At 28.3% G+C, this 19,637-nt stretch overlaps 1 protein-coding gene across 2 annotated transcripts in view; it reads left to right on the forward strand.

The window, feature by feature from the left end:
* The first annotated feature begins 2,003 nt into the window (after positions 1-2,003).
* LOC100210575 (pleckstrin homology domain-containing family G member 7) overlaps positions 2,004-19,637 on the forward strand; it is a 68,144-nt gene continuing 50,510 nt past the window's right edge. For both annotated transcript variants that reach the window (XM_065811820.1, XM_065811821.1), the window contains exons 1-2: positions 2,004-2,319; positions 16,513-16,606. In XM_065811820.1, coding sequence (XP_065667892.1) covers positions 2,188-2,319; positions 16,513-16,606 — 226 coding nt within the window. In that variant the 5' untranslated portion in view covers positions 2,004-2,187. The remainder of the gene's footprint in view (positions 2,320-16,512; positions 16,607-19,637) is intronic.

Raw genomic sequence — 19,637 nt, forward strand, 5'->3', positions numbered from 1 at the left:
AGTACTATTAAAAATATATTATTTTAAAACTGAAATAAATTCATATTTCATTGTATCTTTAAAAAAAAAAACTCACATAATAACTTCTCAGCAAATATTGTTAGGCATTTTGAGCGGTTGATAGGAGTTATGCTCATCGGTTACTTAGTGGACCATTAGTGGCAGCCGCTAAAAGTGCCCAGCAGATATCTATTAACATGTGATTTAGTGGCTAATTATTGGCTAGCCACTTTTGGCGGCTGTAACTAGTGGTAAACTAAGTAACCGATGAGCAAAACTACAGCGGACCGCCTAAAATGTCTGTATAGGTCCACTCAAATTCCGCTATAGAATGTTAGTTAGCTTGATTTAGTTTAGTAAATAAAATTTAATAGTTAAAAAAATCTTAACGTAAACATTGAACGTTAACGTAAACATTAGACGTTAACGTAAACATTGAACGTTAACGTGAACAATGAACGTTAACGTTAAAGTGGGTAAAAAAACAACATCATTTATCGAGAAATAAGTATAAATGGTTAAATTGCACCGAAAAAGTAAAGTCGTACCGAGATATCTGGCTCGTTCGGGATGTTGAGATGTCTAGCTTGTTCGGGATGTCAAGATGTCCAGCTTGCTCAGGATGTCAAGATGCCCAAGTTGTTCGGGATATCAAGATGTCAAGCTTGTTCGGCATGTTAAGATGTCCAGATTGTTTGAGATGTCGAGATGCTCAGCTTGTTCAGGAAAAAACTTAATACTTCTATTTATAAATCTTTTTTAAAAACGTATTTACATTAAATGCATAGTGTTGCAGATATGCTGGAGACTGATTCAACTCATAAAATGTTTAAAATAGATTAAAACCGATGCATGATGTCGTCTGTACTTACTAAAAAATAGTGAAAGCTTGTGAATTTTAGGTATAATCGCTGTTGAACCATATGTCTTTAGTAATCTATTATACTACCAATGGTTTTCATACAATGACCGTGCTGTCAACATTAAAGAAGACAAACAAAAAAAGATATAATTATAGATGTATATGAGTTTAAAAAATCATAAAAATAAATGCATGTATAATGCATGTAAAAATAAGTGCATAAAATAAATTTTTTCAGAAGTTAATGAACATATTAAAACAAATATACGGTTTTGTTTTATGCTTTGCTAAAATTATGGATAAAAGGGTATTTTAAATGTATAATATTACATATATATATATATATATATATATATATATATATATATATATATATATATATATATATATATATATATATATATATATATATATATATATATATATATATATATAGTTTGAATCTATAAGCAAAACGCATGGAGCACACCTCTCTCACTAAGAACTGTTTCAACCTCCATAATTGTTCTTGTTCATCTAGTTAAAAATTATCAAATTATTTTTTTGTATCCATTTTGCAAAAAAATATTTGTAAACGACTGTTTGTCTATTTATTATCGATAAATAGAAAAACAGTAAAAAATAACAGTATAAACAAAAATTAATAAAGAATAGTTTTATAAGGTAATACATTTTTTTTTTTCGGACATTTTAACTAAAGTTGCTATTGGAAATGCTTTCAAATTAAAAAAAAAAAAAAATGAAAAAATTAAATTGAAATAGCTCGAGACTTATGTTGACGTCAACACCACGCTCTTATTTTCATTTTTTCAGGCGACTTCCTTTTGCAGAAAGTATTAAGAAAGTTTATTGTTAATATGACAGGAAATCATACAAACTTTACTATTTGTGCATTATATTAAAAATCATTTTCAAAAAAATTCAAGCCTAATAAACTTCATTTTCATAGAAGCATTTCGTCTTGATTATGTTAGCTAGAAACAAAAAACCGTTCGAACTAAAATTAGATATGTACTTTCTAAACTTAATAAAAATATTTCTTAAATAAATAATTGGTTATAAATACCTTAAATAAATAAACAAATAAACAGACTTATCTGCTATTTATCATCATAAGTTCTGCACGATTGGAATATTTGATATTTTTTAAATCGTCCTTTTATTAGAAAACATGTTTTAGTATGTTTTAGTAAATTAAAAATCTGTTTATACAGCGTATTATCATTTTGAAGTGGTTACTTAAAAAAAAAAAATTTGTTCGTTGACTTGCAATCGGTTCTAAGATTAGTTTAAACAACTTTGGAAATAAAAACTGGAAATAAGTTATGAAAATTATAAATAATGCAATGGAGAATTCGGCGCAAGGTTTAATTTCTGAAATAGAATTCGGCGGAAACCATTCTGCGTGCGAAACCACAAGTGATAATTCGACAACATTAGCAAAACCGTTGATTTGGGTAATGATTATTTTATTCTGTTTTACAATTTAAATGAAAATATATAACAAGTAATATATCTCTTTTGTCTTTTTTTTTTTTTTTGCATGAAATTATAGCAACTTGGTAGATAATAGTATGAAAAATTAGTTAAAATATTAAACCAGTTTTATTATTGCATACTATAACTTATTTTTAGTATTCATATTTTTGTTGTTTCTTGACGTGAAACTTTGACGTGAAACTTTGTAAATTGCCAATAAATTGACGTGAAACTTTGTAAATTGCCAATAAATTTACTATTCATTTTTGAGAGAGTATGTTCAATACTCAAATTCTCCTTTTTGTAAAATTAAGAATACGAAACCTTAAAGAGATTTTTTAGTAAGTTTTATATATTAAATGACGATAATTTTAAAATACAAAATATTTTTTGAGCTAAAAATTGTAATCTGTTTAAAAAACAGTTTTTTTGAACAAGTTACAAATACTATCACAAAAAGAAAATTAAAAAAAAAAGGTTTGCGCCATATTTTATAGGTTTCTTAAAAAAAAATCCGGGTAACGTCAAAAGAGTGTTTAAAATGTTAAACAGTTAACGAAAAGTGAAAGTGTGAATCGCGTTCTTTTTAAAAGATTCATTTGCGACATTTAAATAACTGGACATGCAAATGAACCGTTTTAATAGTTGCATTTAGACTCCAATATCTTTTACATGAATTTGGGTATCCTGATACATTAATTAATACTGTAATATTTTTATAATATTCTTTTACATCAACTATGATAGAATTATTTAAAAAGTTGTTAAGTTTTTTATCGCTAGTGATGAAAAATGAGTTAATAACATCGCTATAGTATTTACTTCTAGTATTTACTTTGTTACTTTTTATTGGCCATTTTATGTTATATCTAAGCTCTATTTTTTCTCTTTTTATAATTTTGTTTTTGATTTTATATTATAAAAAATTTAAAAAAGATCAGAAATAGAGTTTTAAATATTGAACATAAATTTATTTTAAAACGTGGTAGATTTCTAGAGTAGTCTCAATATCAAAGCAACATGTAATTTTATTTTGTATTATTTAAAATTTATAATTATTATTGTTTACAGATACACTCATATTTTTTTTATTCTGTTGAAAATCTGTCCGAAGTAATAACTGCCATTGAAAAAATAAAAATCGAGGAAATAATAAACTAAATTAAACATTTATTTAATTAAATTAAAATCAACTTTTTATGTCTATTTTTTTTTAATAAAAAAAAATCAATCTTTGTATCAAAGTTCTGATGTCCAATAGCAAAACTTTTACCATTGGATTTCTAATTTATTTTTAAACTCATAGCTTTCAACATTAGAATTAGATTGATGCATGAGAGTTCTGGTTTTGACCACCATTCCACAATTGTCTCTTGAATAAAAAAGTAAAATTTTGTAAAATTACATCAATTTAATGAATAAAAACTAACTAGTTTAATTAAATTAGAACATGTTAACACTATAACTTACATTTTACCTTTACAACAATTTCGGGTGTCTAATCAAAGAACTTTTAAACCATGGGCAAAAACGCTTCGTTTTCCACAAGAGGCAAAAAATTGCGTGACGCGAACCTTTTCATCTCGAAGAAACGCCGCACAGTGAATTGTTTCATACAATCTAGCTGGACAAAAATATTTTGCTCACAAATTCCATTGTTCTAGTCATGAAAGGTTGAAATAAATAATATTTTATTGTTTTATTGAATAGTTACCTTGGTTTAAGTAGCTTAGAAGATTTTTTTGCGGAGGATAGGGGGAAAATCCTTCGCCTACAACCCCCCTTCCTTATTCCTCCTCATTGCAACAACCACTGTTATAATAAAAAAATGAAATTAAAAATAGAAAATATATTTATAAAACAAGGATACATAATATTATACAATAAATTTTATATTTAGTTAACAGAAAACTCGTCGTTTATATCCGCCAAACACTTATCACTTGAATCTTCAGATGACTCATCATTTGATTCATCGGACAAGCTACAATTTCCTATTATTAAAGCCAGAGCAATCAAATTCAAAACCTCTACTGGAAACTTTTTGCTTCTTTTTGCAGGCAGTTCTCTAAGTGATCTGATAACAGGGTCAAATGTTATTAAGAGCATCTTCAGCAAATCCATATTTGTAGAAATGCGTGACTTTTTCCTTGTATGATATTCTCGAAATCTCCGACAATCTTTATTTTGTGCTTCTTGAGATTCTTCTGAGAGCTGGCCAATTGGAAAAATACACGACTTTATAACTTCCGTGCTGTGCATTAAAATTTTATGCACTGTAACAGGCATGTAATACCACGAATGTATATGTAAATATAAAGTCCTTTTTTCAGAACAAAGTTTTTCAAGTTTGACACAATCTATGTCATGGCCAGAAGATAACTTTCTTAATAAAACACATATTTTTAATCAATTCGACGTTTAATTCTGTAATCTCTCTGCTCTTTTCTGGATTTAAAAAAAACCTGCGAGCTGTGTTTGTCATCATTTGTATTGCCATAATGAGGCTTTGGTCTATCCACAATAAGCCCCTTTTTTTTTTTAAACTTTTGTCTAATCTCTTCCAAACATTCTCTGATACAACATTTATCCTCGTTGCCTCTAACTTGCCACTTTTTAATGTCAAAACGGTAGCTAATGTGTAGCAAGCATTCAAAAGTACGTATCGAAGCATGCAAGGTAGACAGACCAAAATTGTAATTTTCTTATTTGTCAACCATACCTTTTAATTCACCATTCATCATTTTTGGAGTAGCACCACAAGTATAACATTTTTGTGTAGAGGGTATATTGGACAATGGTAGGTAAATAAAAGGTATGGTTGATAAAATTATATGATAAAATGATAGCATTGTATACTTTTCCGTCTGTCGTTGTAAGTAACAGATTGTGTTTTACAATAAATTTAAATTCACCAACAGTACATAGTGTTGGAAGAAGTTCGGATATTTATTTTAAAACTTTGTTAGTTTCTATTACAGTAAATTCCTTTTTTTCTTTTGAAAACACGAATTTAATTGGTCGGCAATAAATTGTTGACGATGGCCCAGAATTTTGCCAAATAATAGTATTAGAGTCATCACTCAATCTCAACGGGACAAACACAAACAGAAATTCATCATTAGCATCGGAATTCTCAAATCTTTGAGAATTCCGATGCTAATGATGACTTTCTGTTTGTGAATTTTAAAGGATGCATTTTTGGGAAATTGACTTAGTGTTTTAATTAAACGTTCTGTAGTTTTATTCAATATGGCTTGAAGTTTTATTTCAACTCGTGTTTCTGAGATAGAAATAAATTTTTCTTGAGGGTAACATAACCTTTTGAATTTACATAAATTATAGTAAGACAGAAACACTTCATGCTCTGCTTTCATTGAGCACTTTCCTGTTTGTTTATAAGAGTGACTAGTACACTTGGAATCTACATAATAAGTAAGTGCCTCATCGCTATTCAACTGCCTGCTACCATAAATAATATCAGTAGATTTTCTTCGCTCTAAAGTTTCTTTACTTTTTCTAATAGAAGAGCTACGTTTCTTTGACCCCTATAAATGATGTGCTATTTCAGCAGCTGTTGTTAATTCATCGGCACTCCGCGATTGCAATAAGTCTTCAACTCTACGTCTTTTGGTTTTTAAAAATGAGTCTTCAAAGATTTTCTTTGGCCGACCTTGAGGCCGCCTTCCTTCAGATGTTGCGGAAGCACATGACCTATGAAAATTTATTTTAAATTCTAAATTATTACCCTCTAACCAACTTTTAATTTTATTTAAAAAATGATCCATATTTCTATTGGCTGCATTCCGCTTTTGCGCAAGTTTAGCGGATATGCTTGCATTTTTAACTCTTTTTTTTTTTGAATCACAAGTAACATCTTCTGTAGTATAGTCTTTCAAAATAAAGTCACACAAAAGAAAATTTCATTCTTCCTTTGTACGTTTTTGCCATTCCTCAAATAATTCTAATTTTATAATAGAATACACTCGGTCTGAAAAAAATTCAATAAAATTGAAACGGGCTAGCGCGGGCGGCCAAATTTTTATATTTAGAAGCCTTATTGTTGTGGTTATAATATATAAAAAAAATAAGTCTGGATATATTTGGATAAAATTAGTTACACGCTTTGAAAGTTAAAAAGAGAAAAAGAAATTACAATTTTAACATTTTAAATCTACAGAATATCATTTATGCCAATTATTTTAAATAAGTTTTCGATAAAATACAAAGTACATACCCTCTAATGTAAAATTTATCACAGCAGAGTTAATTATTATTCATAATAAATTAGTTAAACTTTATTGTTACACAGCAAAATTGCAGCTATTTTTTTTTAAAAATCTGTTTATCTTTAAGTGACACTTGAGCGCTAATAATTTAACACTTAAAAATGCGTGCAATTAATATTTTGAATTTTTCTCTGGGGAGTATTCAGTAGTATCATGGGAATATCTATTAATTGATTCCTGGAAATGACTTTTGTCTAGCTAGATTGTATGTGTCAATTCACTGTGCGCCGATATGATTTCCGCTTAAAATAATTTTCGCGCAAATTTTATCGCTATCAATAATAAATATGGCAGCAATTAGTTTACGTTGAATGCTTTGAAAAAGATATTATTCAAATTTTTTATTGTACATGAAAGCAAATGCCAAGAATAAGCTATAATAAGATCGTAAGAAAAAAGGAGAATATAATCTTCCCAATCGGCATTTGATCCTAAAATGCCCCAAAATGAGTAGATATAAAATCTAAATTTTTTTTAGTTTATGAATGCTTAATCAGCCAAATTACGAAATGCTTTATGTGCGCATGCTTGTTGACAGAAAAATTGTGGAAAACGGTTTTCAGACAAAGTTGCCCGATTCGCTCGTTTTCGGGATTTTTTTTGAAAGGGAATATTGAATACCTAGTACAGCCAGATTTATTAGCAACAGTATTTTTAAAAAGATGTTTCGATTGATTTCAAAGAATATTGGTTTTCTAAAGGTCGTTTTACTGACTTTTAATTAACAACACTTATAAAAAGAGAAAGTTTAGCTTCAAAAACTCACTTTAAAAACAAATGACTTAGCTTGAGAGCACTAAAATATAATAAATAATGCAAACGCAATAGTGTAAAAATAGCTTTTTATGCTATTAAATGTAGATGTTTGTATTTTTATTGTTTATTTTTTATTTTTTATTTTTTTTTTTTATAATAAAAATAGTATTATGTTTTAACGAAGCAAACGTATAAATTATATTAACAAGTTTTTTATTAAAAAAGGTTTATTTTATAAATAATTATTTGTGACAGTCTTATTGAATTATACATTGCTGTTTTATGTGGACGTTTCAGTACGTGCAGGTTTCAATTCTTAACTACCATCCACAGTATGCAAAAAGGTTTACAATATATCTGTATAATTTTTATGCAAGTTTCAATTCTTACCTTCCACAGTATGCTAGAAGATTTATATCATATATCTGTATGGTAGACATTGTGTTGGACTGTCGAAAACAGTAAAAACAGTAGTTAACCTTTTTTCTATACAAAAACCCTTGAAGTAATTAAATTTTTTTGTAAAAAATAAATTTTCTTAAATATTGTTACAAGTTTAGAAAATAAAACAAATTTTATAAAAAAATTTTATTTGTCCATAGTAAATGCTATGAGCCAACTTGACATAGATTTCAGTCAAAGTTGACGAAATCTATTTAGACTGGAATCTATTTTTTGGGATTTTGGGTTTAATATTCCTAAAAATTGAACCAGACCAACTTTTACGAAAAATAAACCTTTTCCATCAAAGATAAACAAACGCTTCAACACAGATTTCTTTTATGTTGTGTTAAATTTCTGTTTTCAGCTTTTGGAAATGTTTAAGCATAATAAAGTAATTTTATTATTGGCACTCAATATCATTAGATTACCGAAAATGTGTTCCTAACCAATATTGTTTTTGTTGAAACTTGGCAGATAGTAAAACAAATGTTTTAAAATTAGAATAGATAAATGTTTTGAAATGAGAATAGATTAGAAAACTATCCCAGCATTCCTTTGATTTAAACTTGACAAAATACGACAAAGTTTTTGATGCCAATAAGATTTAAAAAAATGTATAGTTAAACTGTTTTATATTTTTTTAGCAATACTTAACATAATTACATCATAAGTTATCATTTGTAAATTTCAATTATAGGTTTAAGTTTGATGATTTTTTCTCTAATTAGCAAAGTTTAAAAAGTAGTTTTCTATACTAAAAAACTGGTAGAAGTTGCCATACTGTCATAATTTCTAAAAAAACATGATTTAAATCTTGGTTTTGGTTAATGACATAGGTATATATTAACTAAACATTCAGTGAAAATTTCAGAGCTATAGCACAATTATTTTATGAAATATATTGTTTGAAGTTGAAGCAAAAGTCAGAAAAACAGAGCTTTAAGAAAAACGCAAAACAAAAAATATATTTATAAAAAACATAGTTTAAACTTTAATATCCACCAGGAAGATAAGTATCTGTAACTTATTTCCCTTACCTCCACCAGAAAGATAAGGATCTGTTATTTCTTTTTCATTTTGAATATCTATAAATCCTTTCTTAATCTTCTTTTTACCATCATCTGCTTTCTTTTTACCATCATCTGATCCTTTCTTTTTTGACATTTGAATACTTTATTAATACTCTGTTTTTATGAACTTTAAAAACATATCCGTCACTAATATTTAAGGGAATTAAAGCTTTGTGTAAAGTACCAGTGTCATCATTGAACTGAACAATTGCAGAATAATCTCCAATTTCTAATGTTTTTCGTTAAACAAAAACGTTTTTAGGGCACTTACTCCAAATTATTTGATTTAGGCTTTCATTTGAGTTTTGTGTTTGACCGTGAAGACATCTAGATAACAGATCATATTCCGATAGATTTATAAAAATTGACTTTATAATATCATAAATCTATTTCGGTATATTGATGTGACTAGTAAAACTTTTTCCTGTTGACTTGTACTTTTTAAACATACACCAACTGTTTACACCTGGTGGACAAAACTGATGTGGGTAAAATTCATCGGTTAACTGAGTACAAAGCCAAAGAACTGCGAGAATGGACTTCTTCATTGCATAAAAATGATTAATATTACCTCTAATAGCTTTATTTTTTCCTGAAAGCGAGGTTTTAATGCCTTTATATTCTTTTATTTTGGTCCCTAATCTTTTTTGAATGTGTTTAACGCATACTAACATTAATAGTGACACATCAATTTCTGAATAAGGGTTTGAATCAATTACTTCTGTAAAAGAAGAGGTGTCCCCATCCCATAAATAAACATGGTGAATCAATTTATGTCTCTGTACTGATTTATTAAATATTTCAACAGCTCCGGCTCCTTCCATTGAACAAGATGATCTTTTATGATTCATTAATTGTTCATTATATTCAGGGTTTTGTAGGCTTACACTTTTTATATTGCATTTGCAACAGATTTTTTACATTATATGCACGCTAATACATTAACCATTATGACGAGCTGTAACAACACCATTTAATGTTACATGTCCACAATTTTGCTATGTGCCATCGATCGAAACACGGCAAGTTCCATAATTCATAATTTTTTTACCTACATCACATTGATCAAATGCTAACTGTGCAGCTTTTTCCAGGCTCTTGTTGGCAGCTCTATAATAAGCTGCATGAAGCTGCTCATTAGTATTACTATAAGTTGGTTCAAAAAACCCTTACATATTTATGCATCGTGTAAATTAGAAATTACCTGAGTCCTTTTCCTATTTCCCTAAATGCTATAACAGCCCTTACATCTGCCTTAAATAACCTTCTCACTTGAGTTTCAGTATTTAGTGAACATTCTTTAAAAATGAAAAAACTAGCATTAAATTGACAATTGTTACATAATAATATTGATTTGGAAGTTAAAACCATGCGTAAACTATGTTTGTTCCATAGTAATTTGTATTCAATTAATCTTCTGGTAGAACAAGGCAAGGACTCTAACAACTCGATAATAAAACCAGCTAATATAATGGAATGTGCTTGATGTTCTAGGGTATGTTTTTTAGCCTCCTAATAACTTATAGAATAAAAAAAGCAGATACGGTATAATATGAGAAAACTCAAAAAAACAAATAAGTTGAAAGGAAAACCGTTGCTATGATGTTGCTAAGCAAACTTTTTTTTATATATATGTAAAACATATATATATATATATATATATATATACATATATATATATATATATATATATATATATATATATATATATATATATATATATATATATATATATATATATATATATATATGTATGTATGTATATATATATGTAAAATATATATATATATGTATATATATATATATATATGTAAAAACACAAACAAACTACTTATAATTAAAAATTTTCAAATCTTAAATACCAAGCATAAAAGAGCAAGAAACAGTTGTTATAAATTTTTTTGTTTTTTTGTTTTTTATCATTTTATTTTCTTTAGGAACCACCTTTAGTCGAGTGAATATCAAGAGACATTGCCTGAAAAATTTTGGCGGAATAGGAGGTTCTGAGAGTGATGACTTTAAATTGCTTTTATCTCCAGATATTTTTTAGAAAAAAATTAAAGATGGCTATTGGTAAAAAAAAAAATAATTTTATTTGTATGGAATATATTGATCCCAAAATTTGTTTCATTTTGTGAAAATGTTTGCTCTCGGAATGCATCTACTACTCAAAGGGACAACCTTAAGCAAAGAAAACTTTGAGCAACAATATTTCTTAAATCTATGAAATGTACGTTTTCTTAGATGTTTTTCAAAGGTACTGAGACATACATTAATTTTATTAAAAAAAAAGTTATGTGCATGCCGTTACATGCTTGGGTAGTGGTAGGTTTTCAAAAATTGATTTTTGTGGACAATGCTTTTTGTTAGATTATGAAAAGTATAAGTTGTTTGGTAACCTAATATACGCATCTTCCAATATCTGAAAAAAGCTAACAGAAGTCCTAGAAGTAGCCTTTTTCATTAGTAGGTACAAGAATACTTGATTTAACTATTTTTTAAATATTTTCGATATGAAAAATAATCATTAAACTTAAAACAATTAAAAATGATATAATCTGTAGGTAAACTTTTTTCATATAATATTTTATCCAAGAATAAAGTACAAATTTTATAGAAATTTATAATCGTCAAATCTGAATTTGCACGCTTTCAATGTTGTCTTTTGTGAGGTATTAATTTTCGATTAGTTGATGTCACGAGGTATAAAGAAACTGTCGAATATATTTTTTATTATGCTGTTTTGACCATGTTTGGAGTTGCCCCGCGTTCGCTATTACCCCACTCTCCCTTATATGAAATTTTAACACATAAACTTTTTAGCGGTTTTCGACGAAAAAACCTTACGGTGTCCTACGAGTCTCGTTAGTTTATTTTTTAGTAAAGATCGTGTAAATTTTTATAGTATTTTTGCATTTAATATTTTATAGCGGATTGCTTTTTTAAAATGTAATAGAAAAAAAAATGCTTAAATTATTAACCTCAGCTCATGTAGTTTAGTTCGCAACTTTACAGTCTTTGAAACTATGCTTTTTGAAATTGATATAATATTTTTTTCTATGTACATTGTTTATGAACAAGTTGCTTAAACAAATAGGAATATTAAATAACATATAAATTTATATAGTGAAAATTTCATATTTCATTTATCAATTTAAATCAAATTGACATAATCACAAAAATGAATCCATTTTATTAATGATTCAAAAGTGTTAAAACCAGAGCTAACAAGGCCAAAAGTAGCAAAGCCAAGGCCAAGGTCAAGGCCAAAAGTTACAAGACCAAGAACAAAACCAAGAATTTTAAGGACAAGGCCAAGATTAAGAGTTTCAAGGCCAAGGTCAACGCAAACATTTTCGAGACTAAAGACTTCAATTTTTGCCTTACGTTAAGGCCAATTATTAACAAAAAAGTAGCAAGTGCTGTGACAATGAAACCATATTTTGTAAAAATAGACCAAGATTATGCGCAGAATTCAATGAAATCAATGTTTTCAAAACCAAGACCAAGGCCATATATATATACATATATATATATATATATATATATATATATATATATATATATATATATATATATATATATATATATATATATATATATATATGTGTGTGTGTGTGTGTGTGTGTGTGTGTATCACATTTTAAAGACTCTGGATTATCTAACCTTAATAAACCAGCAAGATTGCTTTGCCTTCTTCGATATTCCCTTTTAACTGTTAATAGTTAATAGAGCATTCTTAAAATTATTTACTAAATAGCAATCTTGGTTATCAAGTTCTATAATAATAAATTTTAATGTGTCATCAGCTGTTAATCAATTTGCTTCCCTTCTTCAAATCATTTAAGAACCTAAAACAATTAGCTCAAGGCTTTTTGCTAAACTTTAAACTACTTCCAGCTCATCAAAATTGACAATTTTTTTATTAAAATCCATGGGTACCGAAAAAAAAATCTTGGGATCCCGGAAAAAAATTTCCGGGATTTCAGAGTTTCGATTTATCATTTTTACCGGGAATTTACCGGGAACTCTACACATGAGTAGGGATTGTTCCTGGGACTAAGTTCCCAAAAACAATCCCTACTCATGTGTAGAGTTAATCAATTTTATTTCAGGGCTGTTTTATTTTATGTTTATTTTAGACTTTTTTTTTTATCAGTATGCTTAAATTGACAATTGTAAAAGCTGAAATGATTGTACGCCAAAAGACTTACTTATAAATGAATTAGCCTCATGACTAAAGTCTAGATACGGTAACTGATTTTAAAAAGGTTTAATAAATGTTTTTAGGAATAGAATCATTGAAAGATAAACAGAAATTTAATTTTAAAAGTATAATTTTGAAAATGTGCAAAAGCTCATGCAAGATGTTAAGAGAAAAATTATGCATTTTCCAGAGGCATGGAAAAATATTAAATACACATTATTTATATTTAGGCTTATGTTTATAAAAATTTATATCTTATAAAAAAAGATATTAAAAAGTAACAAAGCTCTCTTTTAGTATTTTAGTACTAAAAGGCAGGATGAACTATTTACAAATTTTCTTTAATTTTTTCTAAAATTGAAGGCACGTCTTCCATCACCATTCAAAACAAATTAAATGTTTATGAGGTGATAAGCAACTCAACTTGTTTTTCCCTGATTCTAACCCAAATATCTGATATAACTAAAAATGATTGAAAAGCAATCAACTATAGTCAAGCTTCTTTTAATCTATGATTAAAAAGAAAAAATACCATACGTCGTAACGATGGAAACGATATAGTTGCAGTTTTAAAGCAGTAATTTGAACATTGAAATATCAGAGAACAAAGAAAGATAATTTAAAAATTTGGTAAATAAACAAAGAAAAAAGAATTTAGATTAGATTATGTAGACTATTACTATCTGTTTATATCTTTGTTTTAGTTTGTTTGTTTTTTGCATGTAATATATTATATTTATTTATTTACACTTTAGCCAATTAAAAAAAATTTACAGTCGGAACTTATAAAAAATAATTACATGATCGGACAATGAAAAATTACATGATCGGACACATGAAAAAGACAAATTTCGCCCTATCACCAAGCCCCAAAAAATGCGTCATTACTAGATTAAATATAGTTTAACAATAAAATACAGTTTCAATGTATATCTCACAATTAATAATACAAAAGAAAATGTAAATAAATTCCATAGCGTTTAAAATTTATAGTTTTTCAAAGAATAAGATTTAAGAATTGTTTTGTAAAATAAAAGAAACAAAATTTAATAAAGTATTAAAATAACAAAAATAACATTTAAAAAATGGTTTGAAAAAGTAAATAAAATAAAAAATTTGTTTTATACACTATCTATTTTATATCTTTTTTTTATTTAGTTTATTTTTTGCATGTTATCTTTTAGGGGACGATAAAATGTTTAAAAAAACATTAAGCACAAATTAAAAATAGAGAAACGCTAAAAATAAAAATATAGGCTATAGATGATATTTAGATTGTAACAAATATTAAATTTATTTAAAAGGTTTATTCTTAAAAAGTTATTTTTTTTAAAAAAACTTTTGTCTTGTTTTACCAGGTTTCACTAAAGATATGATACAGTGAATTCCCGATATTTCGAACCTTTGATAACTCAAACTTCCAGTAACTCGAAGTACTTTTAAGTTCCCCTTAAACCTTCACTAATACTTTCTCATAAAAATCACTCGAAAACTCGAACCCCCGTTAGCTCAAACTTTCGCTAAGTTTAACCATTTTAATTGTTCCCGTGGTTAATATTCTTCCGATAACTCGAACTTTAGAAGAAAAATTAAAACAAAGTCTTAGTAGAAGTCATTATTTTTCTTTAATTAAGTTAAACTTTTTGCTCTCGAGCACAACCAAGTTTCCATCAAAGTTTGAAGTAATTTATTTAAACCGCGAAACGTGCGTTGGAGTTTTATAATAAACGCTGTGTGCTGTGTTTACATTTTACAATGGCTACATGTGCTGTGTTTACATTTTACAATGGCTGTCGCTGCAAAGAGAATAGTTAACACAAAACCAATCAAACAAAAGAACGCTGCTTTAAGAAAATTTAGAGAATGATTGTCGTAACCTCAGGTTGCAATGAAATATGGCGTTCCAAAAAATACGCTGCCAACATGCATTAAAAAATAAAAATAAAAACAAGCATTTTCAAATTCAGATAACCTCGTTTTTAAATGGCTTTTAAATGTTAGTAGTAGAAACGTAGCAGTATCAACATCAATTCTAAAAACAAAAGCGAGAGAATTTGCTGAAATTTTAATATTAAAGAATTTCATATTTTCTTAGCAAACAATTCATAGCTGAATTGTTTGCTAAGAACTTTTCATCAATATCATCTCTTGATTCCACTAGTTGCGTTCTATCTGATATAGCCAAAAAACAGGTTGATCCATTGCTTGACACTCATATCACTCCAGCTTCTGTACCTAAGTATTAATTATAAGTCACTAAATCTTTGATCTGAGGCTTGCCTAGGAAGAAAGCAGTAAAATTCGTCTTACTGGGATGACCGCGCAAATGCAGCGGGCGATGAACTTCCAATGTTTGTAATAGGTTAATCAAAATCACCTCGCTGCTTCAAAAGTAGCATTTATAATAGATAACTGCTCAGCACACCAAACAATTGATAATCTAAAATTTATTGAGCTCATTTTTTTTAACATTGAATACCACGTCTAAACTTCAACCAATGGATCAGGGCGTTATACGCTGTTTGAAAGTTTATTACAGATCTTTGGCATCACTTGTCGTAGCTATTGAATAAAGAAAAGATCATTTTGCATAATCTAGAAATTCGGAAGATCAACAGAAATTCGCTCATTTGGATGAAGACAACAACCCATTTAAAAAGCTTCAAATTCAGATAGAAAAATTTTTGCCCTTTAGGTGCAACGGCTGAAGATGACATTTCTGCAGGTGAAAACTTAACGTGCACACTACCTTTACTAACAGATAAACAGTTGATAGAAGAAAAAATGAACATGACGCTGATGATGAATTTTTGATAACTTGAATTATTTTTACTTATCGGCAAAAGTTCGTGCTATAGATTATCCCGATAACTCGAACATACGATAACTCGAACTCTTTTCTCGGTTTCTCGGATGTTCGAGATATTGGGAGTTCACTGTATTCAACAGATACGATATACAATAAAATAAGAAACGATTAATGAGTTGTTTTAAAATTTTGAAATAAAATTTTTTTTTATTTATTTTTAAAAATAAAAAAAGTTTTATTATTAACTATTTATCAATAGAAACAAAAAAACTTTAGAAATTAAAATATCCAAAATGTAAATTGAACAAAGTTGGTAGAAACAAAAACATTAGCTAAAAAGATTTATAATTTTCAAGGTTATGTTATTTCAACCCAGTAAAATAACTGTAATTTATTTAAATAGCAGTCTTATCAGAGTCCCATTTAAGATACACACCACTAACATTGCAGAATATAACAAATTATTTTTGAAAAAAATTTCTTTGTAACTTACTATCTTATTACTTCTTATTGTATTATTTATTTAATTAATACAAAAGATCTTAAAAAATAATAAACAGCTAATTATATTATTTCATATATGTTAATTGTTTTAGGATGGCAGCGGAAATATACTTTTCAATGAAGATCACAAAGCTTTATGTCGCAGTCCTTCTAATAGATCTATACAATCTATACCCGGAAATGAAAGTATGTTTGTAATAAATTTTGAAATACTTTGAGTTTTCAGGTACAATTAATAATATGTTTACTGCTTTCATGTTTCGGATTTTAGCTTAGTTTTGAAAATATTATTGCGGGAAAATTAAATCCACAATTTTCTTTTTAAACGGGAAACAAAAAGAGAACAACAATATTATATTTAAATTTTGTCTTAGCTGATAAATTAATATGTGACATTAAAATTAAGCAAAATTTAGGCTTTTTTAAAAAATAGAAAACATTGAGTTGTGTTTGATAAAAATGTATTTTCTTGCGCTGAAATCATCTTTCGTGCGTCCCAGGGGTCAGTAATTGGACCACTTTTGTTTGTGTTATTTACAAGCGATCAGAGGCCATTTTAGGAATGAAATGAGGGGGAGGGATGAATCCTTAAATAGAACCGAATGCTTTCTAAAATTAAAAAAAAGGTTCTCAAAACTAAAATTAACCCGCCTCAAATCCACCCGACTCAAATCAAACTCACCCACCCCCAATGACACTAATGGTGCAAAGGATATGTGGAAGAAACGTAATAGTGAGTGGCATCAGTGACGGATTCAGCGGGGGTATGCATCCCCCTCCCCACCGGAATCTGAAGTCCAAAAATATCTTAGAAATGGAGGACCTTTTTTTTTTAGGAGACGCAAATGTGGTACAAAATATTTCAACATGCCCCCCACCACCAAAAATTCCTGGATTTGTCACTGAGTGGCATAAAATTGACTTCAACAAATTGGAGAAGTTGTTATGTAGAATTATCGCTGCCAAGTGCGTTTACATAGATACTAGTAAATTATAAAGTAATTTAGTTTGATTTTTTATTTTTTATTATGTAAACTTAAACAGTAGTAAAATTATTTCTCAGGTAATTTTTGTCTTCAGTTTTTTACACAATTGTAAGTAAAACTTTGATAACTTGAAAACTTAAATTATAAAGAATGATCATTTGAATAATTATGGACAGTAGTGTATATTACAAATGTTTAGCAGTATTGTTAGTGAAATGATTCGTAGGACTTAATTAAATGGTTTTGGTTGCTATGTAGATATTGACAGTAAATCTAAATAAAAGCATCTGGAATATAATTATATAGGGTTTGAACGTTGATTGTTATGACTAAAGTTCCTTAAAAAACTGTCCTAGAGTTACTACTTTTCATCTTATTTACAGATGATTGTTCTGATAGTATTGCTTACAAGATAACGCTATACTCTGATGGTTGCAAAATCATTGACATCATAAAGTTTGCTTAGAACATAGCAACGTTTGACAGACGATAGATAAATATTTGATAGACATTGGCAACGTTGTAATATGGTCAAACATATGGCTCAAGCACGTTGATAAATTTAAAGCAAAGCATGTAGTTTTTCAAAAGAAACGTTTAACACATGAGTGCCTAATGAAAATCACTGATGGTATGTGTTACACACTTGCAACTACAACTATCAAATGTAATCTCAGCGTTCTTGTCTCGAATGACATAAAAGTCAGAAAGAAAATTGAAAAATCAGCATCCATAGCCAATCGCATGTTTAGAAGGTTTAAAAATGCTTTTCGCAGCAGAAGCTTAACTATGTTGCGCCCACTCTATATAGCATACGTACGATTTTGTCATTCAAACCCGGTATCATAATATAGACATTAGGTTACTTAAGGATATTCAAGGCCACTTCATCAAGACTATACCATCATTCCACCCTTAAAAAGTATCGTTTACAAGGAGACATAATTCAGCAATTCAAGATACTTAATAATGTCAACAAAGTAAATTTTTTAGTCCTGCGGCACCAATTAATTGAGTGAGACGTGGACAATTTGTACGGCCATGACAAGTAACTCGAACCTCAGTTTGTATGAGAATGCGAGAAGACTCCTAATTATTTCACAAACAGAGTTGCGGTCTATTAAAATTATCTCACACAATACACAGTGGACATCCGGTCTTTCAATGCATTTGAAGACCGGATATATATGTTTATTTTACCTTTAGTTTTTTAAATAAAAAAATTTAAGGAAATTTTAACTTTTTCATAACCTTAACAAATCGTCATCTTGTCCTAGTCCTAGGGCTAGATGGCTTTGGTCATGGGGCAAGATGACCAAACTAAAAAAAATTGAACATATTTTATCTTTAGAATGTGATACATGGTTTAACAAATGATAATTGTGTAACTACATTTTATAAAGTATCAAGCTAAGCGTAATGAGTTTTAATGTTGAGGTGTTTAGTTGTGCAGCTAAAAATTGTCGCAAATAAAAATCCCATTTTCATTGTATGAACATTCCTCAATCCACCTCTTGGCTTTTGTTGGAGAGTGGCAATATTCCTTTTTACAAGCAGGACATCTTTCATCACCATCCTTTGTAGTTAATACAGCTGGACTTTTTGAATTTATAGACTTTGACCTACAGAAACTAAGTTTGAGATTTTATACTCTTTTTTTAGCTTCATGAGCTTCTTTTCACTGTTTTTTTAAACTTTCCTTCTTTTTCTTCTGCTTTTCCTTTTTCTCGATTTTTCTTTGATTAGTGTACTTGTAAGAATGCATGAGCTCAGTTTTTCTTTTTTTTCCTCATACTATTTTGGTCAAGGCAATTGTCTGAAATCAAAAACATTTACAGGCTTCTTTAATGCATCGGAATCAGCATTTTTTTTTTTATAATTTATCAGCATTCTTTGTCGTTTCTTATTTTCTTAACCTCTCCGCATTACATACACATTTGAAAATACTATATTTGAAGGCAATATTTTACTTCATATCATAAAAAACATTTTTAGATTATAAATTACCGCAAAAACCTTACATTTAAAAGAATAGCAATTGGTGCTACCAACATGTTGAGCAACTAAACTTATATTGAAATTTTCTAAACACTTTTCAATTTATATTTTTGTATTTATAATATTTATACGATGTACATCCAATGTAAAACGCACACATGCGTGGGGCTGTAAATAAACTGATCTCTCATATAAACGTTTGAATTTCTGTATTAAAGAGACCGGGTGAATAA

Source organism: Hydra vulgaris, chromosome 12 (assembly GCF_038396675.1).
Source record: "Hydra vulgaris chromosome 12, alternate assembly HydraT2T_AEP".
NCBI lineage: Eukaryota > Metazoa > Cnidaria > Hydrozoa > Anthoathecata > Hydridae > Hydra > Hydra vulgaris.